Source organism: Branchiostoma floridae, chromosome 11, assembly GCF_000003815.2.
Source record: "Branchiostoma floridae strain S238N-H82 chromosome 11, Bfl_VNyyK, whole genome shotgun sequence".
Classification (NCBI taxonomy): domain Eukaryota; kingdom Metazoa; phylum Chordata; class Leptocardii; order Amphioxiformes; family Branchiostomatidae; genus Branchiostoma; species Branchiostoma floridae.
The window spans coordinates 1,209,973-1,231,707 of record NC_049989.1 but is presented as its reverse complement, the minus strand read 5'-3'; the positions used below and the strand labels follow the sequence as shown (position 1 = coordinate 1,231,707).

The following is a 21,735-nucleotide window of genomic DNA, read 5'->3' as shown; positions in this document are numbered from 1 at the left end:
TTGGGGGCAAAACACACGTGATGTCGTCCCAAAGCAGCCGCTCACTTTCACTTTTCAGACCTATGCAACGAGACAACAACAACAACAACCGCGGCCTGGTCCACCCGACAATGGTGTTCGCGAACCGCGCTCCGCCACTGGAACGCGATTCTCGAACGCCGCCCTAGCGACGGAGAGAAAGTACACACAACACAAGCGGTACTCACCTTCAATGCAGTCTTGCTCAACTCGGCCTTTCTTTCCTCTCCTCTCCTCCGGGGGCACCGGCACTGCAGTCTGAAACAGAAAAGAAAGGAATGGCTATCTACTCTTTCCACTAGGCCACTCCAAGGAACAGCTGAAGGTTAGGGTTAGAGTTAGAGTTAGAGTTAGGGTTAGGGTTATGGAAAGTCGGGAAAGGGTTAGGGTTAGGGTTAGGGAAAGCCGGGTTAGGGTTAGGGTTAGGGTTAGGCTTACGGAAAGTCGGGATAGGGTTAGGGTTACGGAAAGTCGGACACACACAAACTGCAGGCTTTTCTCAATATGCGCTCCGTCCGTACACATTCCCCATCGGGGAATCTAGATTGATTTCATGTCTGAAAGTTGGTCATGGAATAAGGTAAACGCTTGCTCTGTCCTGACCGCGTAAAGAGATTGCGGTATGTGTGTGACATGTGTGTGCGTGCAACTTCTTTTGGATTTGTAAGGGGATGGACCGATCTCGGAGGTACTGCAATACCGAGCCGATCCGCGGTCAGGACAGAGCAAGCTCTTATTCCATGACCAACTTTCAAAATCAATTTAATCTAGATTCCCCGATGGGGAATGTATCAGAGATTAAACTGATAAGAACAGATACTACACTTGATCTTAGCCAAAAGGCCGAGAAGCGATAACGATGACCGTGACCGCTAGCGGCCCACCCCGGGGCGGGCCGGCCCCGGCCCGTGGAGCACCAACAGTCGCCAACGACTTCCCATTCCGCCGCCGCAGGATAGCCGACACCTCTAACCCAGTTGTTTGTTGATCCAGTGCGATTCCCGCCCCGTTTTCCTTCCTTTCGCCACCACATGCGACCCGCACTACTTTCAGACGACACACCGCAGCCCCTCTCGCGACACCCTCTCTCACCTCGGCCCCGTTTTGCGGCAAAACACACGTGACGTCGCCACAACGCAGCCGCTCACTTTCACTTTCAGACCTATACAACAACAACAACAACAACAACCGCGGCCTGGCCCACCCGACAATGGTGTTCGCGAACCGCGCTCCGCCACTGGAACGCGATTCTCGAACGCCGCCCTAGCGACGGAGAGAAAGTACACACAACACAAGCGGTACTCACCTTCAATGCAGTCTTGCTCAACTCGGCCTTTCTTTCCTCTCCTCTCCTCCGGGGGCACCGGCACTGCAGTCTGAAACAGAAAAGAAAGGAATGGCTATCTACTCTTTCCACTAGGCCACTCCAAGGAACAGCTGAAGGTTAGGGTTAGAGTTAGAGTTAGAGTTAGGGTTATGGAAAGTCGGGAAAGGGTTAGGGTTAGGGTTAGGGAAAGCCGGGTTAGGGTTAGGGTTAGGGTTAGGCTTACGGAAAGTCGGGATAGGGTTAGGGTTACGGAAAGTCGGACACACACAAACTGCAGGCTTTTCTCAATATGCGCTCCGTCCGTACACATTCCCCATCGGGGAATCTAGATTGATTTCATGTCTGAAAGTTGGTCATGGAATAAGGTAAACGCTTGCTCTGTCCTGACCGCGTAAAGAGATTGCGGTATGTGTGTGACATGTGTGTGCGTGCAACTTCTTTTGGATTTGTAAGGGGATGGACCGATCTCGGAGGTACTGCAATACCGAGCCGATCCGCGGTCAGGACAGAGCAAGCTCTTATTCCATGACCAACTTTCAAAAATCAATTTAATCTAGATTCCCCGATGGGGAATGTATCAGAGATTAAACTGATAAGAACAGATACTACACTTGATCTTAGCCAAAAGGCCGAGAAGCGATAACGATGACCGTGACCGCTAGCGGCCCACCCCGGGGCGGGCCGGCCCCGGCCCGTGGAGCACCAACAGTCGCCAACGACTTCCCATTCCGCCGCCGCAGGATAGCCGACACCTCTAACCCAGTTGTTTGTTGATCCAGTGCGATTCCCGCCCCGTTTTCCTTCCTTTCGCCACCACATGCGACCCGCACTACTTTCAGACGACACACCGCAGCCCCTCTCGCGACACCCTCTCTCACCTCGGCCCCGTTTTGCGGCAAAACACACGTGACGTCGCCACAACGCAGCCGCTCACTTTCACTTTCAGACCTATACAACAACAACAACAACAACAACCGCGGCCTGGCCCACCCGACAATGGTGTTCGCGAACCGCGCTCCGCCACTGGAACGCGATTCTCGAACGCCGCCCTAGCGACGGAGAGAAAGTACACACAACACAAGCGGTACTCACCTTCAATGCAGTCTTGCTCAACTCGGCCTTTCTTTCCTCTCCTCTCCTCCGGGGGCACCGGCACTGCAGTCTGAAACAGAAAAGAAAGGAATGGCTATCTACTCTTTCCACTAGGCCACTCCAAGGAACAGCTGAAGGTTAGGGTTAGAGTTAGAGTTAGAGTTAGGGTTAGGGTTATGGAAAGTCGGGAAAGGGTTAGGTTAGGGAAAGCCGGGTTAGGGTTAGGGTTAGGGTTAGGCTTACGGAAAGTCGGGATAGGGTTAGGGTTACGGAAAGTCGGACACACACAAACTGCAGGCTTTTCTCAATATGCGCTCCGTCCGTACACATTCCCCATCGGGGAATCTAGATTGATTTCATGTCTGAAAGTTGGTCATGGAATAAGGTAAACGCTTGCTCTGTCCTGACCGCGTAAATCTTTTGGATTTGTAAGGGGATGGACCGATCTCGGAGGTACTGCAATACCGAGCCGATCCGCGGTCAGGACAGAGCAAGCTCTTATTCCATGACCAACTTTCAAAAATCAATTTAATCTAGATTCCCCGATGGGGAATGTATCAGAGATTAAACTGATAAGAACAGATACTCTTTTGACAAAAAGTAGTTTATACTTGTCGAGCATTACTTTGTTCATTACCAGTCTATACCGAGGGAGGATAAACACTCCCCGGCTTACATATCTCTTGATACATCCCCCACCGGGGACCCAGATCAAACCAATTCTGAAACAGATCGACTCGGATAGCGCAGCACCTCACTCCCACCCACCACTCTTGGTCCATCCCCTTTCCCATATCCCCCCCACTAATCTACTGTTTTTGGGTTTTCTATTTTATATTTTTTTGGATTTTCTCGGATTTTCTCTTTTTCTGTGTCCCTAATATAGGGAATTAATAAAGTCCTCTAGAACTTTAATGACAAATGTGCGACATCTACATCTGCCCAAGAATAGCCCTCAGCCCAGTTGGTGTAGAAACCAGCCGGGCCAAGACGCGTGAACTCAAAAACCAGTCTCTCAGCTAACGTCTCCTTCAGGAGGAGAGCCAACTCCGCAGAGGAGTGATGCTTCTTGTTGTGTTTTGCATCACCTCTCGACCGCCAAATCAGGTTCTTAGAGATTGCAGACAAGGCTCCTAACACCCGCCTTGTCTTCATAGATGACCCATCTGGAGCTAAGCCCCAAAGCACAAACTTGTTAGAAATAACAAAGTTCGGACAGATCTTTCTAGCTATAAGCCACTCCAGCCATGTCCACATCTCAGACACGTGGGCACATTCTAAGAAAACATGGGAGATGCTCTCCACTTCGTCACAACCTCGTCTCGGGCATTTGTGCGTCTTAGAAAACTTCCGCCAAGAATAGAGCTTCTTGTTAGTCACTAAGCCATCGTGAGCGATATTCCAACAAACCATCCTCTCCCAGTTAGTGAGAAGGGGATTGAGGATGGCTTGCCAAATCTCTGGCCAGTCAAAACTTGGGTTCTCCCTAACGCAACGTGGCACAAAGTCCTCTGCCTCAAGAAGGGAGGAGTACAGTGACGAGACAGCGACTGCAGCCCATTCCACCTGAATGTTGCTCTGTTCAACCTTTTGCAAGATCTTGGCAATTTGTGCGTAGTGCGGTGGTGGGTCCACTGAGTGAGGGGCATTGTTGCTCCACGAAGCCGGGTCTATTCTTCTCAAGCTGAACCCTAGCCAATATAGGGTGAACTTTGCCGCCGGGGCATCCGGGGTAGTCAGAGCTTTTCGAACAGATTTGAGGAGAAGTGCCTGCGCCTTCACTGGGATGCAAACCAAGTTTAGGCCCCCCTTCTCCTTCGGCAAGTACAGAGTCCTTCTTGCCACTAGTTCTGTCTTGTTGTCCCATATAAATGAGAACAACTCTTTCTCCAACTTTTTCTCAATGGACTTTGGCAAAGGAAATATGGGCGCTGTGTACCACAGCGTAGCCGCCGCAAGAGAATTGCAAACTACCACTTTCCCAATCAAGGTCAGTTTCCTATTTCTCCACTGATCCAGCTTAGCCTTGAACTTGGCAAAACGTTGTAGCCAAGCCTCTTCAGCCATTCGCTCACCGCCCATGGGGGACCCCAGTATGATGATGCTGTCTGAGGTCCACCGCCCTATCGGATACGGTTTGTCTTGCCTGCCTCTCCACCTGCCTAGCCAAACGGCTTCCGTCTTTCCAAAGTTCAGCTTGGAACCTGTGCCGGACTCGAACCTTCGTATGGTATGGAAGGCTCTATCAATCGACGGTTGGTCAGAAAGGACGCAGGTGTTATCGTCGGCGTATTGTACAAGCTTGACTTCCTGACCTCCCGGAACTTTAACACCTCTAATTTGGGGATCTGCTCTGATGGCGGCTGCCAGTGGCTCAATACAGAGCACATACAACAGTGGAGATAGCGGGCAACCCTGCCTAACTCCCCGTTCGATGTGGATCGGGGAGGACAGGTCCCCGTTGACTAACACACGGCTAGAAACCGAGTTGTACAGGGTGCCTATCCAGCTTTGAAACTTGGGGCCAAAACCCAACTTTTCGAGGACCTCTGCCATGTAGCTGTGGTCAACCCTGTCAAAGGCTTTTTCCTGATCTAGGGCCAACAACACACAGGTAGAGTTAGTGCTGTTGGTGTACGCCACTATGTCTCTTAGCAGAGACAGACTGTCTTCCAGGGATCTTCCCGGTATGCCGCAGGATTGGTCAGTATGGATAACCTCCCCCACGGCAACCTTCAGCCTGTTTGCCAAAGTTTTGGCCAAGATCTTGTAATCTACATTGAGTAGCGAAATCGGGCGCTTGTTAGCCGGGTTCAAAGGGTCCCCTTTCTTATCGAGGAGTGTGATAACACCCTCCCTTTGGGATGGAGATAACTGATTCTCTTCTAAACCTTCATTGAGAACCTGTAGCAAGTCTTGCCCAACAATAGCCCAGAACTGAGTGTAGAACTCTTTGGGGAGACCATCTGACCCCGGGGTTTTCCCATTCTGCATTTCCTTGACGGCCTGTTCCATTTCTTCTAACGAAAGCGGCTGGTCTAGCCGAATCCGGTCTGTGTCGGGGAGAGTGGGAACTAGGTTATCCAGGAAATAATTCTTATCCTCACTATTTATGGAATCTGCGCTATAGAGGTTAGCGTAGAAGTCATGGAAGGTTTCTAAGATTTCTTCCCTTGACGTAACTATTTCGCCATCAGCCGTCCTCAACTCTCTGACCATTTTCTTCTCGCCCCTCTTTCTTTCTTTGCTGAAGAAAAACCTGGTCGGCTTTTCATCCTTCTCAAAGTTCTGTATTCTGCTACGGACCCGTTGTCCTGCTAACTTATCTGACAACAACTTTTTCAGTTGTTCTTTTGCTGTCTGATAATCGTGAACCGTTACAGGACATGTCCCACCATTGTTCAGGCACGACCTCAGCATATCTATTTTCTTCTCGAGGTCTCTCTGTATCAACGTTGCTGCCTTAGCTCTGCGTTTCGAGTGGCTAATCAGGAGGTCTTTGGTGTTATTTTTCACCTCCTCCCACCAATCTCTGAGACACTTGTGGCTGCCTTTCCGGGCTCGCCACTCTTCGTATCTTTCAGAGAATTCTTCAATAAAAATGCCATCTTTCAAAACCTCCGTATTACATCGCCACACCCCAGCTCCGCGTTCTACTCTGGGAGTGTGGGTAACGGACAAAAATACTGCGTCGTGATCAGACATTGGGAATGTTCTTATCTCCGACGAGCAATGCACAGGGTCTGACACATAAAATCTGTCCAGTCTGGAACGAGTTTCACATGATTTAGAGCTCCATGTGAACTCCCTCTGATTTGCGTGTTGTTCTCTCCAAACATCGACCAGACCAAGATCCTCACAGAAACCCCTGAGCTCTACCACATCCCTAACGTTATCTCTGGGAGAAGAAGACGACCCAGAGCATCTGTCAAGGATAGGGTCGAGTACACAATTAAAGTCTCCACAAACAATCAGAGATGCATTCGGGAACATGTATTGATGAAGTTCCGCAAAGAACTCCACCCTTTGTGCAGGGACACTTGGGGCATAAATATTAACAATGTTGTAGTTTGTATCGTCCAACTTAACTAGCGCCGACACAACCCGGCCCTCCGTGTCTGAGCGGTGGGCCACAATTGAAATACCTGGGCCGAAGAGTATCCCTACACCCTTTGCAGAGTTAGTACCCAAAGACCAAATGGCTTTGTTCCCCCATTGCCGTGACCAATACATCTTGTCGGCCAAGGAGGAGACGTGACACTCCTGAAGACAGGCAACGTCAACTTTCCTTGTCCGACAAAAATCAAAGACTGCCTGGCGTTTATCCCTATCCTTCATTCCATTCACGTTGAGTGACACTATGTTTAGGTCCGTCATTTTTAGGTCGGTCAAGGGGTCTTAGCGTGGCTTGACATTGCTAGTCTTACCACCCTTGTTTCCAGCACCTTTGTTTCCAGCATTTTTGTTGCCACCACCTTTGTTTCCAGCACCTTTGATGGCACCTCCCATCAGGCCTGACTTTTTCGCTTTGGAGCTGTTTGGGGGCTCCTTAGACTGAGTCTCCCCGGATGAGGCAAACAAGTCAATTTGGGACCCGAATTTTGTAGTGTTCTCGGAGTCCTTTTTGACCTTCTTTCCTGTCAGTTTCCCTTTAGGGTTCTTTCCCGAGGTGTCCGAGTCGTCCGAATCGCTCGGGTCACTCTGATGAGGACGCTTAGACGCGTTCTCCTCTCTATCACTTTCGTCTATGATGAGGGGCTCGTCCAGGTTCATGGTAAGCTCGGGACCGTGCTCACCCTCGCCTATAGTGAAGCCAGGACTGGTCAAGTTTTTGCTCAATTCTTCGGCAAGCGATGCCGACAGGGCCAGCTTAAAGGTGGTGGTGGGCTTGTCAACCTCCATTTCTTCCACCTCTTCCTCATCTTCTGGCATTTTGTTGGCACCATCCTCAGGGAGGGAGCCCAGATCCCAGAACCCCTCCTCATGACCTTTCGGTGGCGATTCGGACGGTGGTGTGACAGCCCTGACCGGGGTCTTTACCACCTGGGGGGGAGAGGTTTTGTCATCCGACTTAGCAACCTCCTCCTCCACTTTGTCGTCAGACTTGCCCTCATCCCCTTTACTCTTCCTGGCTTTGTCTGTGGCTACTACCTTAAGAGGGGACTTGGTTTCACTACCTGGGTTAGCAGCAGTGGGACCCCCTACCAACTTGTGAGGAGTAGTTTCCTCTTCGAGCATGTCTTCCTGACCGCTTTCCTCACTCTCACTATCGACTGAGCTAACCAGTTTGGTCTTAGGGACGCCAGGACCTGCATTGGAAGTGCCAGGAGCGGGCTTCGCTTGCGTAGCCCATGAACTTGATGGCTTGACTACGCTGGCAAAGGACTTGTGGCAAGTCCTTGCGGAATGACCCGCCTCTAGGCATACCGAGCACTTCATCTGGTTATTACAATCCTTCGCCACATGCCCTAGCTCCCAACATTTTCCACACTTCGTTTCGGGGCAATCCGCCACGAAGTGGGCTGTACTGCCGCAGCGGTGACAGCTACGCGGCTGCCCCGCATAGTTAAACGACACGATGTCACTACCCAGCCTGACCGTGTTTGGCAGGTGCTTTTGGATTTTCATCCGATACTGGCGAGTCCCCGTGTAGATATGGGGGAATCCCAAGTTAGCGTATGTAAGGTACTTTGTATCAAGTACCATGCCATACTCCTTCAGTCTCAGCCTGATATAGTTATCTTCAAACTCAAAGGGGATTCCCCGAGCTGTGACAACCGTGATCCCCGTACCAAACGTCTCCACGTCTATCGAGCGGTCACTCGACAGAGACGGCACTACCCTCTGCAGAACCGCCTTGGTCGTGAAGGTGACTTCAGTCGTATCGTTGTTCGGCTTGCTCTGAACACTTTGGATTTCCATGGATTTTACTCCATGTTTGGTCAGTAAATCTATCACATCCTTGAGCTGGTGGTGGTGGAGCTCAAGGAATGTGATTTTCACAGACTGATATCTAGCCAACTTCGACATCCTGAGTACCAGGAACCCAGAGAACGAGAGAAAAAAGGGATTTAAGGTGTTGAGAAACCCCTAACAGGCTCCCGGAAGCGCTCCCGGAAACCCCCTTTAGACCCTCGGAATCGGACCGCCGCTAAAAATAGCGGGATGACCTAGTTAGACTTCCGCCGCCGGGACGATACCAAACCCCGGTTTACCCCTGTTTTAGGGGTGAGGGTCACTAAATACTTAACGCTACGACTTAGAGAGCCCAAATTTTCGCTGCAAGTAGCGAAAAATTATTTGAACAAACTGTCCAACTTTCACTTGGGTGCGACGAAGCGTACCCAAGTTACGAGGGGGTAAAGGTTTTGTTTTGATCCGTCAGTACCCTGGTATCCAGAGAACAGCGCTCGCGGCTACGGTTCTTTCCCGGGCCGCTAGCAACATAGCCCCGTAAACCGACTTTAGCCGGCCCGGGGAGATACGCCTCACGCAGTACTCTGGAACGGCGGCATAGGAAGCCAGCTCGATGGGGGCGCGGCGGGCGTGATGATTAATGAGCACGCACGCTGCGGGCGGCACGTTTCGCGGCGAACGATTGGTGGCTGGCACCGGGCCAGCTGGCCAATCGACTTTGTCTACTGACTACTGAATATTAATGACCCTCTTCACTTCCCGCGATTTCACAACTCAAAGCTAATGAGAGATGCGTGCGACGCGTATGCGTAGACTTCAAGAACATTACAATAACAGAGCTATCGAACTATATGTCACTAACGAGACAACTACAATTGCACGCAAGTTATAAACATTTGCAAACCTTTATTTACATGTATGTCACGTACGCAAAGACGAGAGGCCTAACAGTTACCTTCTTGAAAACGACGTAATTTTGCAAAATAGGGGAAAATCTACCACAAGAAGATTATGTACAATGTTATGAATGACAAATTAGAGAGGGGAAATTAAGAATCTAAGTGGTTCTGCTTATTATTTACCTTTTGATAATGACATTTTGCACAATGGGAAAAACTATCACACATTATAAGATTATACAGAAAACTATTTACCTTACGCTGTACAAAATAAGAGAAATGACAGTCTAACCGGCTTTGTCTATATATTTACGCAAGTGTTACTGTGTATTTTCTACTGTTGTCATCATACTGGGTGTCGGGGATAATGGTTCTTAAATCCATAGGGGTGTCTTGTGTACCTGTAACTGATGGTGTGGCCGGGGTTCGGTTCTGAGGGAGTGGGTGTTGTGGTGGCTGTGAGTCCTGAATTATTCTTAGATCAAGCGGTGCAGCTTGAGTTTCTTCTACGATTCCATCGGCGCTCTCGATGGTGTTCAAGTCCTCGGACACCGTGTTTTCTTTCGCAGGTGCGTTCATTGCCCTTGGTATCCCTAGCAGGACCACGCTCTCTTCGCTCCCTTCTGAGCTGGATTCTGAGCTGGATTCGAACATGTCCCTACTAGTATCCCAGTCATCCGGTTCCTTGGCAGGTGCGTTCCTTGCCCTGGCCCCCCCGAACAATAACAAGCTCTCTTCTGAGCTGGATTCTGAGCTGGATTCGAACATATCCCTGCTAGTATTCCAATCCTCCGGTTCCATGGCAGGTGCGTTCCTTGCCCTGGCCCCCCCGAACAATAACAAGCTCTCTTCTGAGCTGGATCGGAACACTTCCCCGTCCCCGCTAGAGTTCACGTCCTCGGAGTTTTCTGGTGGGCACGTCTCGGCATCAAATAGAGCGCTGAACTCAGTGTCGTGGATTGGAGTCGAGGAGACGAGGGGTGGTCCAAACTCCTTGTCGGGCCATTCAATATCCGAGCAATGTGTAGCGTCGGAGTCATATCCCTCGCTGTCTGCCATATCTGAAAATAAAAGGCACGTAGAACAATTAAGAATTCCATCTCCCACTAGACTGTGAAATCGAAGAGCGGCAAAGTACCGTCTGTACCTGGCGATACATAATGTCGTGACATATACTACGTAAGACATTAGCTCCAGATATACTTATCTTTGGCGGTGACAGAGAGTTCTGGTTTGCAATATGGCTAGACTTTGAATGACAAACACTTCCTTAGTAACGTTAGTTGTATTCTACTCGAATGTAGCTTGTAGGGTGCAGCGCTGTGTTTTGTCGATATTTTTATAAATAAGACTGCTAAAACATACCTTCAATCCAGGTACAATCCTTGTAGTACAATCCGGGCTGTTAGATTTGCGGATTCCTGTTCGTAGTGCGATCGTGTATGTGTACGTGTACCGTGTGTAAGGAACCGAGTGGAAATGGCAGAAGATGGTTGGTTTCCACATGGGAATATAGCCTTCTTTGTGAAATGCGACTGTTCATTGTCAAAATGCCCCGGTATTTCTCGGGAGGGTGACGATATGGCGGCGTTTTTTTCAACATGAGTAAACGTGGTTTATGACCCGCGATCGCGAAGATACATCAGGACACAAATCTAGTTATCGTGCGCTTGTGAATTGTTTTCGTCAAGTGATCAATGTGAGGCTCATTATCAGTGACATCAAAGAGTCACCGATTCTCTGCTTATACTTTTCGTTTAGGAACCTCCAAATGTCTTCCGGTGATTGCCCACCTTGAATTACCTCTTAGTCACAACTGCAAACTGCGTGGTCTCGTACAATTATCACAGTATTTTGATGACAGCACATTTTCATGCCCATTTAATGCCCTTCATTTAATACATGTTGGAGTAGTGTCAAAATGCCCCGGTATTTCTCGGGAGGGTGACGATATGGCGGCGTTTTTTGAGTAAATATGGTGTATGGCCCTTTTCATACTGAAAGATACATCAGGACACAAATCTAGTTATCGTGCGCTTGTGAATTGTTTTCGTCAAGTGATCAATGACATCAAAGAGTCACCGACTCTCTGTACTACACAACACCGCCGCTTTTGGGTCACCGCCAAATGAGAATAAAATCGCACTTTCTTTTTCCATAACCTCAATCATGGTACAAGTTTTTAATTCAATTTGGTCGTCACTTACGAATTTTGATAAAAGCTACTTGGTACTATCTTACACGGCGCGCGAAGGCAAACCCCCTCTATTCAGCTGTGCCTGACGTCATATTATGCAAATTACCGGGGAAGCCCAAACAACATGGCTCTCCTGGGGTGTTTCGCGGGATATTCATAACACACTGTTTTCAAGATTACCACTTTTGTGGTCGGTATTTCACATGATCATGACAGAAACGGGACTTCAAAGAGAATTTCCTGATAAATTCTGTGTACCAACTCGCGATGACTGTCATTCTGGCGGAGACGGAGGGCAGAACGATGCTGTCCGCCCGTCCGCCAAAAAAGCCTGGCGGTGCCGCTTGTGGCAGAGAAGATGACCCGAGGACAAGGTGCAGACTTTGTCAAAAATCACTGTTGAAGAATGGGAAAATTTCCAATTCCAAGAACTTGTTCGAGTTGAAAAGCAAAGGCAAGGACCAGGGCAAGGACAGAAGCAACGAAGAACCCCCTGCGCCGAAGTTGGAAAAGTTACTCGGGACCGCTGTCGTCCGAGACCCGTCTCTCTCGGAATCAATCTGTGAGCCATGCGGCCGGAAAATCGATAGGTTCATAAGAGATGATGCCGCAGAGACATTGTCAAGGTGGAGGCGCGCCGTAGGGCCTGGAGGAGCTGTAGGAGGAGTAGCTTTGGAAACTTTTGAAACAGCTAACGTTTCAGATACAACTACAGCTACTAGTACTAACGTTAGTACAACACCTGCGCGCCTTCTTGTGACGACAGAACCTAGAAGCCCGATGGATGTCACCAGAACAACTCCCAAGAGTTCAGCTAAGAAGCGGAGACTAATTTACACCCCCGGCAAGTTTTCCCCAGCGCACAAGCAACGGTCAAGACCTAAGAAGAGCCACGAGAATGTTCCACCGCTACAGAAAGCAAGTCAGAACTTTGCAGGCGGGGACGGTGTGACAAAAGTTGAGGTATGTCACGTTTAGTTTTACCTTGTGTGACGGCGAATTCCATGCTTTGATGTTGCAACTGTAATAGCCGTTAAAAGACCACGAATTGATAGCTATTGTTAGTATGTGTGTTTTAAATGCGTGTGTAACCAGGAAGTATCAAAACGTGACATAATTTATTGGGTACTCTCCAAGCAGAGGTTAGGCTCCGGTTGTTTTTTAAACGTTTTTTTAGTCGTTTTATCGGGCTGTCTATTTTGTATTGTATCTTGTATTGTCAAAACCTTATTTAGCTGGCGGACTTTAAGAAAAATGACAAAATAGAAAGCCCAATAAAAACGACTAAAAAAACGTTTAAAAAAACAACCGGAGCCTAACCTCTGCTTGGAGAGTAATTGTTGGACACGATTAGAGTGGAGTAGAGTAGAGAGTAGAGTTCTTCGGTTAGGTAGGAGTCCTTTTTGTATTTTTTGAGACTTTTTTTCCAACACCACATTGAAAGTGAAATGAATCGAAAGAAGGGAGTTTCTGAGGCTAGTTTCTCATTGTTGACACACAGCATAATTTTTCATGTAAACTAGTAAACGATAATGGCTTTTGTGATCTGCATAGTGTGGTATGCCCCCAAACTCATCTTTGCATTGGCAAGAAATGTTATTATTATTTTTAATGATGCATTATTCTGCAATCGTACAGACTAACTACTGAAAAGAATAAGGATAGACAAGGAAGTTGTACATGTCCTTGGAATAGAAGAGAATATAGTTACTACTACTACTAGATAGTTTGTTGTATGCAGAAATAAAACAAGGACCACCACTAAGCAAGTCTTGCATGTTTATTTAGGAAGGTTGACATGACAAATTTGTTTCTCTGATTCTGTTGCAAATTCTGCTTTACTAATTCTGCTTTTGCTTGTGTACCTGACATCACACTATATCGCATACATCTGTAAAGATACAGCACTGAAGGTGTAGAGTAATTAGCAAGGAGGGTAGATAGCCTCCTTGATTCACTTTTGATAAATCCGAATCCATGTAGTTGGCAAGTTATTGTGAAGTACTTATTGTCTTTGATGTGGGCCCAACTATGTCAAAAATGTAGTGTGAGTGTAAAGTCTGTAATCTGTATGTAAATACAGATGATGATAAAGTTACCTTCTTTTCACCTATGTGCTTATGTATTTGATTGAAAGAAGAACCTTATTACTTTATACTCTGCAAAAAAAAGGAAGGATAAAATTTTAGAAAAATGCAGTCAACAATATTTTCAGTGTCATTTCTCACTCTTTTTGCAGGATTCCCATAACAGATTAAGTTTATAAAATGTACTTGATGATATCTATGGCAACACAGTAGATTATTACCCCGGTTTTCAGCGTACCGCGGTAGCCAGATTATCTAAGCTGATTACATTTTCCAGTATGTTAGTGTATGATCGTACTTCCTGTGGAAAAGATTAAATACATCTGTGTAACATTTCCCCTCTTTGTTTGTTACAGGTACATGTGCAGTACCCCTCGGACAAAGGCCCAAGGGTAAAGAAGATGGGAGGAAGACTGAAGTCTGGTGTGCAGCAACTTGCAGATGGGAAGTGGGGTGCAGCTGCAGGCAGCTTGCTGAAACATGAAGAGATGGCTGCAGCGCTGCGTGATAAAGTTGCTCAAGCAATCAAACAGGAGGGTAACGTATTGGCAGCTGTATCTGTACTTGGTCGAACGCAGCCGAAAGATCTCCTGAACTTCAAGTTGGAGGACTTTGAGAAGGAACTGGAGATCCATGCACCATGGTTTGACTGCTGTCTGCAGGGAGCGTGTGGGGAGGATAGGCGCATAGCAATATGTACAGCTGCATCGGTGTGTCTACGAGCGAGACACCCAACGTTGTCTGCAATCCAGTATAGAAACAGTCTCGTGCTTTTGCATGCGGGGGCAAAGAAGATCGCCTTCACAAGACTTAACAAACAGCAGCTGTGTATGTCTCACACAATGAGCATACTAAAGCAGACAGAACTGGGAAAAGGACGGGACGACAAGATACTTGCATGGAAACGCCGTGTTGAAGCTCATATGGAGACTGTCCCCCTCTTGGTCGCCCTAGGAGAGGAGTTAGTGAAGCAAGCGCGGGTCAAGTCCAAAGCCGATCTTGATGCCTCTGGACAGAGTACAATAAGCTCAGCAGATTTACAGGAATTAGACTTCGCCTTCCAGACCTACGACTCCCCAGAACAGCCAAGTTTATCAGTGGATGACAGTGACCTAGAACAGCCAAGTTTATCAGTGGATGACAGTGACCTAGACCTTGGAGTAATGCCACTGTCAGAGGAGGATACAGACACCACCAAGCCCATTATAGAGGTCCTGAACAGTATCCCCGGCTTCAAGGATGAAACTTACAAACTCGCAGAGCAAGCCATCAACAGTGCAGAAGTCACTACAGAAGACAGACCCCAAGACATAGTCAGCAAAGCTGTAGAGATAGCCGCTAAGACCCCCCTACCAACCTTTCAAATCATCTTTGACAACGTCGACTTGAACGTAACAGCAAAGCACCAGTCAGCTGAAAACCGTAACCAGTCGCTTCACTGGATCCAGCAGTTTGGAGCACTAGACCGGGTGAAGAGTCCACCAAGCGCTGGGCCACAGAGACAGCTACGGGATTTCCAGCTGGAGGAGGTGATGGTCACTGATGTAGTGCAGCAGCTGCTGAGGGGGGATTTCATCATCCTTGTCTCCCACGTGCTAGTGGAACGCCTGGCCGCCTTCAGAGGGTTCAGGGACGTTGTTGTAAGACACATCCGTCACCAGTACTCCGATGAGATGGAACAGCCTTCAGAGCAGGTGAGGTTTGCAATGTTCAAATGGGGGGCTGTTAGATATGCAAGTTTTGGTTTTATAATCTATATCTATCTTCAAATGATGACATCTATCCACAAATCTTGCACTCAGTTTTAGTCACTTATCATCAAGCAATGTTGATACCATGTGCATGTTTACATTGTTTTTTTTTCTTCCCCCAGACTTGGTTAGGTCTACAGTTCAAAAACGAAAACAAAGGCCGGGACATGGCAGACATCCTCCGCTATATCCAAACCAACTACGTCCCCTCCGAAGTGGATGAGGATGGCAACATCACTCACCTCGTGCAGCCAATCCTGCTAGGAGGGGACTGGTTGTCGGAGGAGAGAGCGGAGGGTGTCCAAGCCGGCTTTAGGGATGGAGACTCAGCAGAAGAACGGCTGGAGGGGATGAGCCCAAAGCACGAGCTTTGGCATGGGAAGATGAACCTTGATGAGGTCAGTTTATTTCAGTGTGACATGTGAATGTACTTCAATGTGTACTACAGACTTTAAATTGCCCACTTGTATCTTTGACTCATGGATTGTTTGCTCTTTATTTATGCATTGACAACTTTCTGTGTTGACACCCTGTATTCATAATAAATGATGTAATAAAAAAACATGTATCATTTTGTCTATGTTAAAGTCCTTCTAGTACCTCTTATTAACTTGGCCTTGGGTCTGGCAAATAATCCCCAGATAACTTTGTCAACATTTTACCTACTCTTCATTCATTCCCCTCTTTCCCTTTTCATTTTCAGATCATGTTCGGCATCTTCGGCAAACCATCAGCAGCCGACATTGCTTCCTTGACTGCCAACATGAACGTGATTGGTGCCTCCAATGCCAGGAAGGGCCCCCACGCAGCCAACAACGCCTACCAGGAATTCATGATGAAGGACTTCCAGGCCTTCATAATCCATGCCAGCAAGAAGATTTTCCACCTACAGAGTGTAGATGGTATGTACATCTTGCCTTAAATTCTCACTGATTACAAGTTTGTCTATCTGTTAACTGTCTTTTAAAAATTAAGACAGTGATAAGCATTCTACAATAGAAGCTATTTTGTCTGTTACAAATGGGGAAAGCTTACTTTGGTATGTCTTTGAACTGTGGGCAAGGGACTGATATACTGGATTTGTATGGCATCTGTTGTTAAGATATGGTAGGCAAATGACTAAAGCCAGTTTATTGTTCACAACTCAGATGCACCCGAAGCCATCGTACCAGACCAGATCCTGGGTGGAGACGAGCACACGAGAAGAGACTGGCTTCACTCCAGGGCGGCCGAGATCGTAGACATCGCCTTCCACGAGGAGGTTGCCTCCATCAACCGAATTGTAGAAGGTATACAGGATAGCAGATATCACTGTAGGCAGGAAGGCTGCACCAAATCTTTTGTAAGAGCAAAAGCAAGGTCTATGCATGAAGTGAAGAAACACAATCTACATGTAAGTGCTCGTACTAATGACGACTCCACAGAGGATGGTGTGTATAATTACCATTCAGCAAAATTCGGTATGGCACTTCTCCTCCACAACCTTAAGGATGCCACAAGGGAAGGGGATGGGGAGAGGGTAGCAAGGTGTCTGAAAATGGCCCTCTTGTTTTTCAGAGCCTATGGTCACACCAAGTATGCCATGGGCACGTTCCTCTTCTTTGCCAGACAGACCACATTGTTGCCAGCCAACCTTGCCCACAGTCTCAAGTGGAATAGGTTTATCAACAATGCTGGTGGCAAAGGGAAGAACATGCCCATGGACCTTAGGCTCGAAAACATGAACGGTCTTTTCAAGGCCTTCGCGAAACACCTTGGCCCCAACCTCAATGAGGCATCTGCAGCCAGGATTGCTAACGCAATAGGTGAGTTGGAGGCCATGCTCAACAGCATTGATTGTGACCTGGGTGTGACTAGGGCAGGTGGTTATCACCACAAAGGTGACCCCACAGAGGACATACTGAAGCTGGTCGAGCAGTATGACCAGTGCAATGTGCTTCAGTATCAGCCAGGGAGGCAGTATGCTTGTTTCCCTGGTTTCAAGCGTGATTTGTTGGCAAAGCTAGATGTTAAACAGATGGCAAACTGGATGCGTACTAAGCTGAAACACTGGGAGGCATTGTACGAGTAGGGCTAATGTGGTAATGTTGTCTTAAACCTTTGTTTTTTACCTTACCAGTTTGCCATCTGTTTAACATCTAACGCAAAAAGTAGATTTTATGGATGACATCAGCACGTGCATGAATTTTTGCCTGACTTTAGAAAACAAAACAATATTTTTTTTTCTTCTGAAATGGTTAACATGACAAGAAAGTACCAAAAGGGGCAAATATGTTGTGTTGTAGCTTAATGATTGTACCTGTAGAAGTGACACTAGCCAGGTAGCTTTGACTGAGGTAGTACAAGTGAAACAAGTTAGATAGTGCTTGTAAAAGTACTGTAAAAGTGGCCAATTATGGAAGCCATGAGTTGCCATGTTTGTATGTGATACCAGTCTACCACTTGTCACCTTTTTACTTTTCACGTCTTGAATACAGGAATGAATGCCTTGAAGGATGTGACACTATGTTTCATCGCTCCAATTCTCGTGTTTTTTTTACAATATTTATGGCATACATTTGGAAAATTTAGCCATCTTTTTTTTTCACCCACCTTGATTTTTTTTCGCTCACTATTTTTTTCAGTCTGCAGAGGATGTCATCCATAAAATTAACTTACTGTGGCTTTAGTAAAGATATGTCTTGTACTTCCCTTTGTATTTTTGTTACCTTCAATAATAATAGAATGCATCTAGCAAAGACTTGATGCCTGCTAAGTATTGTGAGATTGAAATTGAACAAGCACAAAGAGACATTGTATGTTTGAAAGAACATGTTTTCCATTCCTCATGTTTTCCACTATGTAACCTGTATCGGGTGTTCTGACAACCCCTTAGTGACAATGTCAAATTGTAATGTACAAAATGTGTATTCCAAAACTGAATAAGGAAACATACATTTTGACTACAAATACAATACTAGTAAGTAGATAAGCCAATGATACAAAGACTTTGTTGTTGCACTGATGTTATCAGTCATGAAGCGAACACCCCAAAAGACTGGTGTGTTAAAGAAAAGATAACTGATCAATCTGTAAAACCACTTATACATGTAAAAATTTGGATGTGAAGAAATGCCATATTTCTCTAGGCTTATATACATATGATACAAAACTTTGTTGCTACACTGATGTTTTCAGTCTTGAATTGATCACCCTAAGTGACCAAACTGACATAAGTAACATATGCGAAGAAATGACATATTCTTCTAACCTTATACATGTATATATACAATGAAAATACTGTGTTATGTATTGAAGAAAAGTGATCAAACTGCAAAAGCACTGACATAAGTGACACATGCGAAGAAATTCCATACTCTTCTAAGCTTATGCATGTATATATACAGTGAAAAGACTTTGTTACAAAAATGTTTCCACAAGACTTGTACAGAACATGTATTGAATAAAAGAAAAGGATACATCATGGTGTTCCTTAAAGAAATGATATACATGTACTCATTGTCATATGTACTGCGATAGAAATCATAATTACATCTTTCACATCACCAAAAAAATGTAATTGTAAATATTATCAGTCACTGTCATAGTACAAGAATTCATCCCATAAAATTGGTTCCTCAGCACAGGCATTATCAGAATCAGAGTTGGACCATGTAACAGGAATGTCAGGAATACTTGGGTCCTGTGCAATTTCAGACTCAAAGTCTGCCTCTATTGCTTCTAGTAAGTCATCAATATCTAGGTTGTCATTGAACACCTTGTTGACTATGTACATGATCGAGTGAGCATGCTGTTCAGAGTATATTTCAGGGAAGTTATCCAGGATGTACTTAGCTGAGAAAATGAAAGGGCTTTTTTCAACTATTGACTCTATGAATGCATCTGTAAATCCAGTTGTGTGTCCAACTGACAGCAAAAGCCTCTTATTCTTCACAAGGGAATATCTGTACTGATACAGCCCCTCTGTCAACAACTCTCTCTGTTCATCAGTGACACTTCTCACCTTGGACGGGATTGTTTCAGTTGCAGCTACTGACATTTCATGTACAGGGCTAGGAACATCACATGATTCACTAGATGTGTTACAGTTACACGTTTTATGACACACTGTACAACAGTCATGTCCAGGTTCCAATGGTACGGTAGACTTAGCTGACTCAAAGTGGTTGTACAATGTGGCTCTGAGGCAAGATGTACCCTTGGCATATTGTCTGACATTGTCATCACACCTTTGCTGGGCATAACTATACATAATACCATGAGCTGGGAGGTTATCCCTTCCAGCTCTTCCTATTTGCTGCATTAAGTCTTCCATGTTGTCTGGAGGACCATACATGACAACGTATCTGACATCTGGGAAATTCACGCCCATGCTCAGTGCTGTAGTGGCAATAACAACTGACAAATTGGAGAATTTGGATGTACCCCTAAATGATGAAAGCACATGCTCCTTCTTCTCCGGCAAGGTCTCGCTATGGTACATCCCAACTCTACAGTTGCGCGATATCCTAACCCCGACATAAGCTTCATCCCTAAGGGATGCCACAAGGTGGCAGTACACCGCACCCACAGTTTTAAAATCTCTACAGTATATAACTGCCTTGCCAAACTCACTGCCATATTTCTTAACACCCGTAACTAACCAGTCTAGACAGGCAAAATCATCTGATGGCTTGATCCTGACAGCACTGAGCCTAATGTTAGTCCTATTTGGGCTCCTCTCCACAAATACGGTGTGCTTGCTCAGGTTCAGGAGTCTCACAATGTCCTTTCTTGTAGCAGTGTCGGCAGAAGCAGTAAGAGCCAAAACAGGAGTCCCTGCGGAGAATGATAAAAAAGACTAGATTCAATTCCTTACAGTCTGCAATATAATAAATGCCTTCATTCATTCATTCAACTACAAATTAGATTATACCAACATTTTACATCTCAGAAAATAGATTTGAACACTTGAATTGATTCATGCACTCGTAAAAGAACAAGAACAAAAAATGCCTAATTTTTTCTTTAAACAAAAGCTACTTAATGAGATTAATATTGAAGGCACCAACATCTGTCATCAGCATGCATAACAACAAAGGATGGGTGACAAATAAATGAAGGTAAGAGAAAATGGAACACTTCTCACCATGCTTACACAAAGAGCGGAGCTCTGCTATCCTCGCAAACGTTTCCCGGAAGGCCTTCCCCCCTTTCTTTGCTTCTCCCCTGAAATATAAAGAAGAGGGCTAACGTTATGATTATGAATAATGAATAAGGCAATTCCTTCCACATAATGAACAGTCAACACAACTTTGGTTTATTACAACAATGTTTCATGATTAACTGTTTACTGTAGCCTCTAGCATTACACATATTCTTTCAATCCACGTACTTTGTTTTATTTACTATTTTATTTTTTACAGTAATAGCAAGGAGCTTTTAAAAGCTCCTTGGTAATAGTTAGGCCGCCAACAAAGTGCTCGCGTCACATGCAAAGTTACGGGAGGTGGGAGGGGGGCGACTCGCACTCGTTACGCTACGTGTCATCATTACTCGTTTTAAAGCTATTTGAGTTCAAAACATGCGATCTACATACGACAAAAATATTCTGGGAATGCATACCAGCTCGGTGTTTTATGGACTTCATCGACCACAAGACCCACGACGTTGTTTTGGAACCTCTCTGTGAGCAGCATGTCCCGCCATTTTTCGTCCAACACAAGCGTTTCGGGATTTGCGAACATTAACCGGACCTTCCCACTCAGAATCTGCGCTTCTTCGGTCGGACTGGGGTCACACAGCGACATCGCGGACAGTCCAAACTCCCTGGCCTCCAACACTTGGTCGTTTATAAGCGCCAGAAGTGGAGATAAGATGATCAGAGAAGGAAACTCTGCAGTCTTTATGTGCTCTGGACAAAGCGCACTCGACCGCAAATTTTTAGCCACAGTGGGAGCGAGCTGGTAAATCAGCGATTTACCGAAGCCTGTAGGAAGAAGACCCACCACATCCCTGCCGCACAGGAAGTTCTCCAAAACCTGGTGCTGCTCAGGTTTCAAGCTATCGACAGATTCTATGCTCAACAAGGCTTTCGATATAGCAACATCCACGTCTTTCCCTACGTCCGCCATGTTGGCCGAGGGAAACCCCAAATGATTGATAAATATTCATGACCTTTCAGGAAGGCGGGCGGAGCGGCTAGCCAATCATGCTTGCGCTCGGGATAGCCGGGCTAACCCACCAATAGCCGCTCGTGCGTGGCTTCCGCGCGCCAGCGAGGGGGCCAGCAGGGGGCAGCGACTGACAGTTAACAACCGCCGAGCCAGAGTACTGCGTGAAGGCGTAAAGTCCCTTAGCCGGCTAAGTTGTACTCTGATATCCAGGGTAATCCGTCAGCGACCCAAATACCAAGGAAGAGTCCACCTCCCGGTTTTGGGGGTGAGGGTCCACAAAAACCTCACCCAAC

The 21,735-nt window shown here is 46.5% G+C and overlaps 4 protein-coding genes, 2 non-coding genes and 1 pseudogene across 6 annotated transcripts; 1 reads left to right on the top strand and 6 right to left on the bottom strand.

Moving 5' to 3' along the window:
- Positions 1-684: 684 nt before the first annotated feature.
- On the bottom strand, positions 685-873 carry LOC118426770. Its single transcript, XR_004832466.1, has one exon. It is a non-coding gene; the product is annotated as a U2 spliceosomal RNA (small nuclear RNA).
- Positions 874-1,796: 923 nt separating this feature from the next.
- On the bottom strand, positions 1,797-1,986 carry LOC118426769. Its single transcript, XR_004832465.1, has one exon. It is a non-coding gene; the product is annotated as a U2 spliceosomal RNA (small nuclear RNA).
- An 882-nt stretch (positions 1,987-2,868) lies between these two features.
- On the bottom strand, positions 2,869-3,042 carry LOC118426777 (annotated as a pseudogene).
- Positions 3,043-6,835: 3,793 nt separating this feature from the next.
- LOC118426107 (protein IWS1 homolog) lies at positions 6,836-8,467 on the bottom strand. Its single transcript, XM_035835365.1, has one exon. The coding sequence runs from the start codon at positions 8,465-8,467 to the stop codon at positions 6,836-6,838; it is 1,632 nt and encodes a 543-aa protein (XP_035691258.1).
- Positions 8,468-9,533: 1,066 nt separating this feature from the next.
- On the bottom strand, positions 9,534-10,703 carry LOC118426093. Its single transcript, XM_035835352.1, has 2 exons — positions 10,618-10,703; positions 9,534-10,313 (listed from the first exon to the last, which is right to left on the bottom strand). The coding sequence occupies exon 2, from the start codon at positions 10,309-10,311 to the stop codon at positions 9,562-9,564; it is 750 nt and encodes a 249-aa protein (XP_035691245.1). The 5' UTR covers positions 10,312-10,313; positions 10,618-10,703; the 3' UTR covers positions 9,534-9,561.
- A 999-nt stretch (positions 10,704-11,702) lies between these two features.
- LOC118426090 lies at positions 11,703-18,771 on the top strand. Its single transcript, XM_035835349.1, has 5 exons — positions 11,703-12,412; positions 13,893-15,230; positions 15,410-15,685; positions 15,991-16,189; positions 16,436-18,771. The coding sequence occupies exons 1-5, from the start codon at positions 11,717-11,719 to the stop codon at positions 17,356-17,358; spliced, it is 3,432 nt and encodes a 1,143-aa protein (XP_035691242.1). The 5' UTR covers positions 11,703-11,716; the 3' UTR covers positions 17,359-18,771.
- On the bottom strand, positions 18,084-21,536 carry LOC118426092 (ATP-dependent DNA helicase RecQ-like). Its single transcript, XM_035835351.1, has 3 exons — positions 20,892-21,536; positions 20,416-20,495; positions 18,084-20,105 (listed from the first exon to the last, which is right to left on the bottom strand). Exons 1-3 carry the CDS (start codon positions 21,398-21,400, stop codon positions 18,859-18,861), a joined length of 1,836 nt encoding a protein of 611 aa, XP_035691244.1. The 5' UTR covers positions 21,401-21,536; the 3' UTR covers positions 18,084-18,858.
- Between the last annotated feature and the right edge of the window lie 199 nt (positions 21,537-21,735).

Bases quoted from the DNA above. Each gene is read 5' to 3' on its own strand.
- LOC118426107 (XM_035835365.1), bottom strand. From the start codon at position 8,467: ATGTCGAAGTTGGCTAGATATCAGTCTGTGAAAATCACATTCCTTGAG.
- LOC118426093 (XM_035835352.1), bottom strand. From the start codon at position 10,311: ATGGCAGACAGCGAGGGATATGACTCCGACGCTACACATTGCTCGGAT.
- LOC118426092 (XM_035835351.1), bottom strand. From the start codon at position 21,400: ATGGCGGACGTAGGGAAAGACGTGGATGTTGCTATATCGAAAGCCTTG. The intron at 20,496-20,891 runs GTATGCATTCCC...TTTATATTTCAG, and splicing joins GTCCATAAAACACCGAGCTG to GGGAGAAGCAAAGAAAGGGG. The intron at 20,106-20,415 runs GTGAGAAGTGTT...CATTCTCCGCAG, and splicing joins CCGCTCTTTGTGTAAGCATG to GGACTCCTGTTTTGGCTCTT.
- LOC118426090 (XM_035835349.1), top strand. From the start codon at position 11,717: ATGACTGTCATTCTGGCGGAGACGGAGGGCAGAACGATGCTGTCCGCC. The intron at 12,413-13,892 runs GTATGTCACGTT...TGTTTGTTACAG, and splicing joins ACGGTGTGACAAAAGTTGAG to GTACATGTGCAGTACCCCTC. The intron at 15,686-15,990 runs GTCAGTTTATTT...TTTCATTTTCAG, and splicing joins GGAAGATGAACCTTGATGAG to ATCATGTTCGGCATCTTCGG.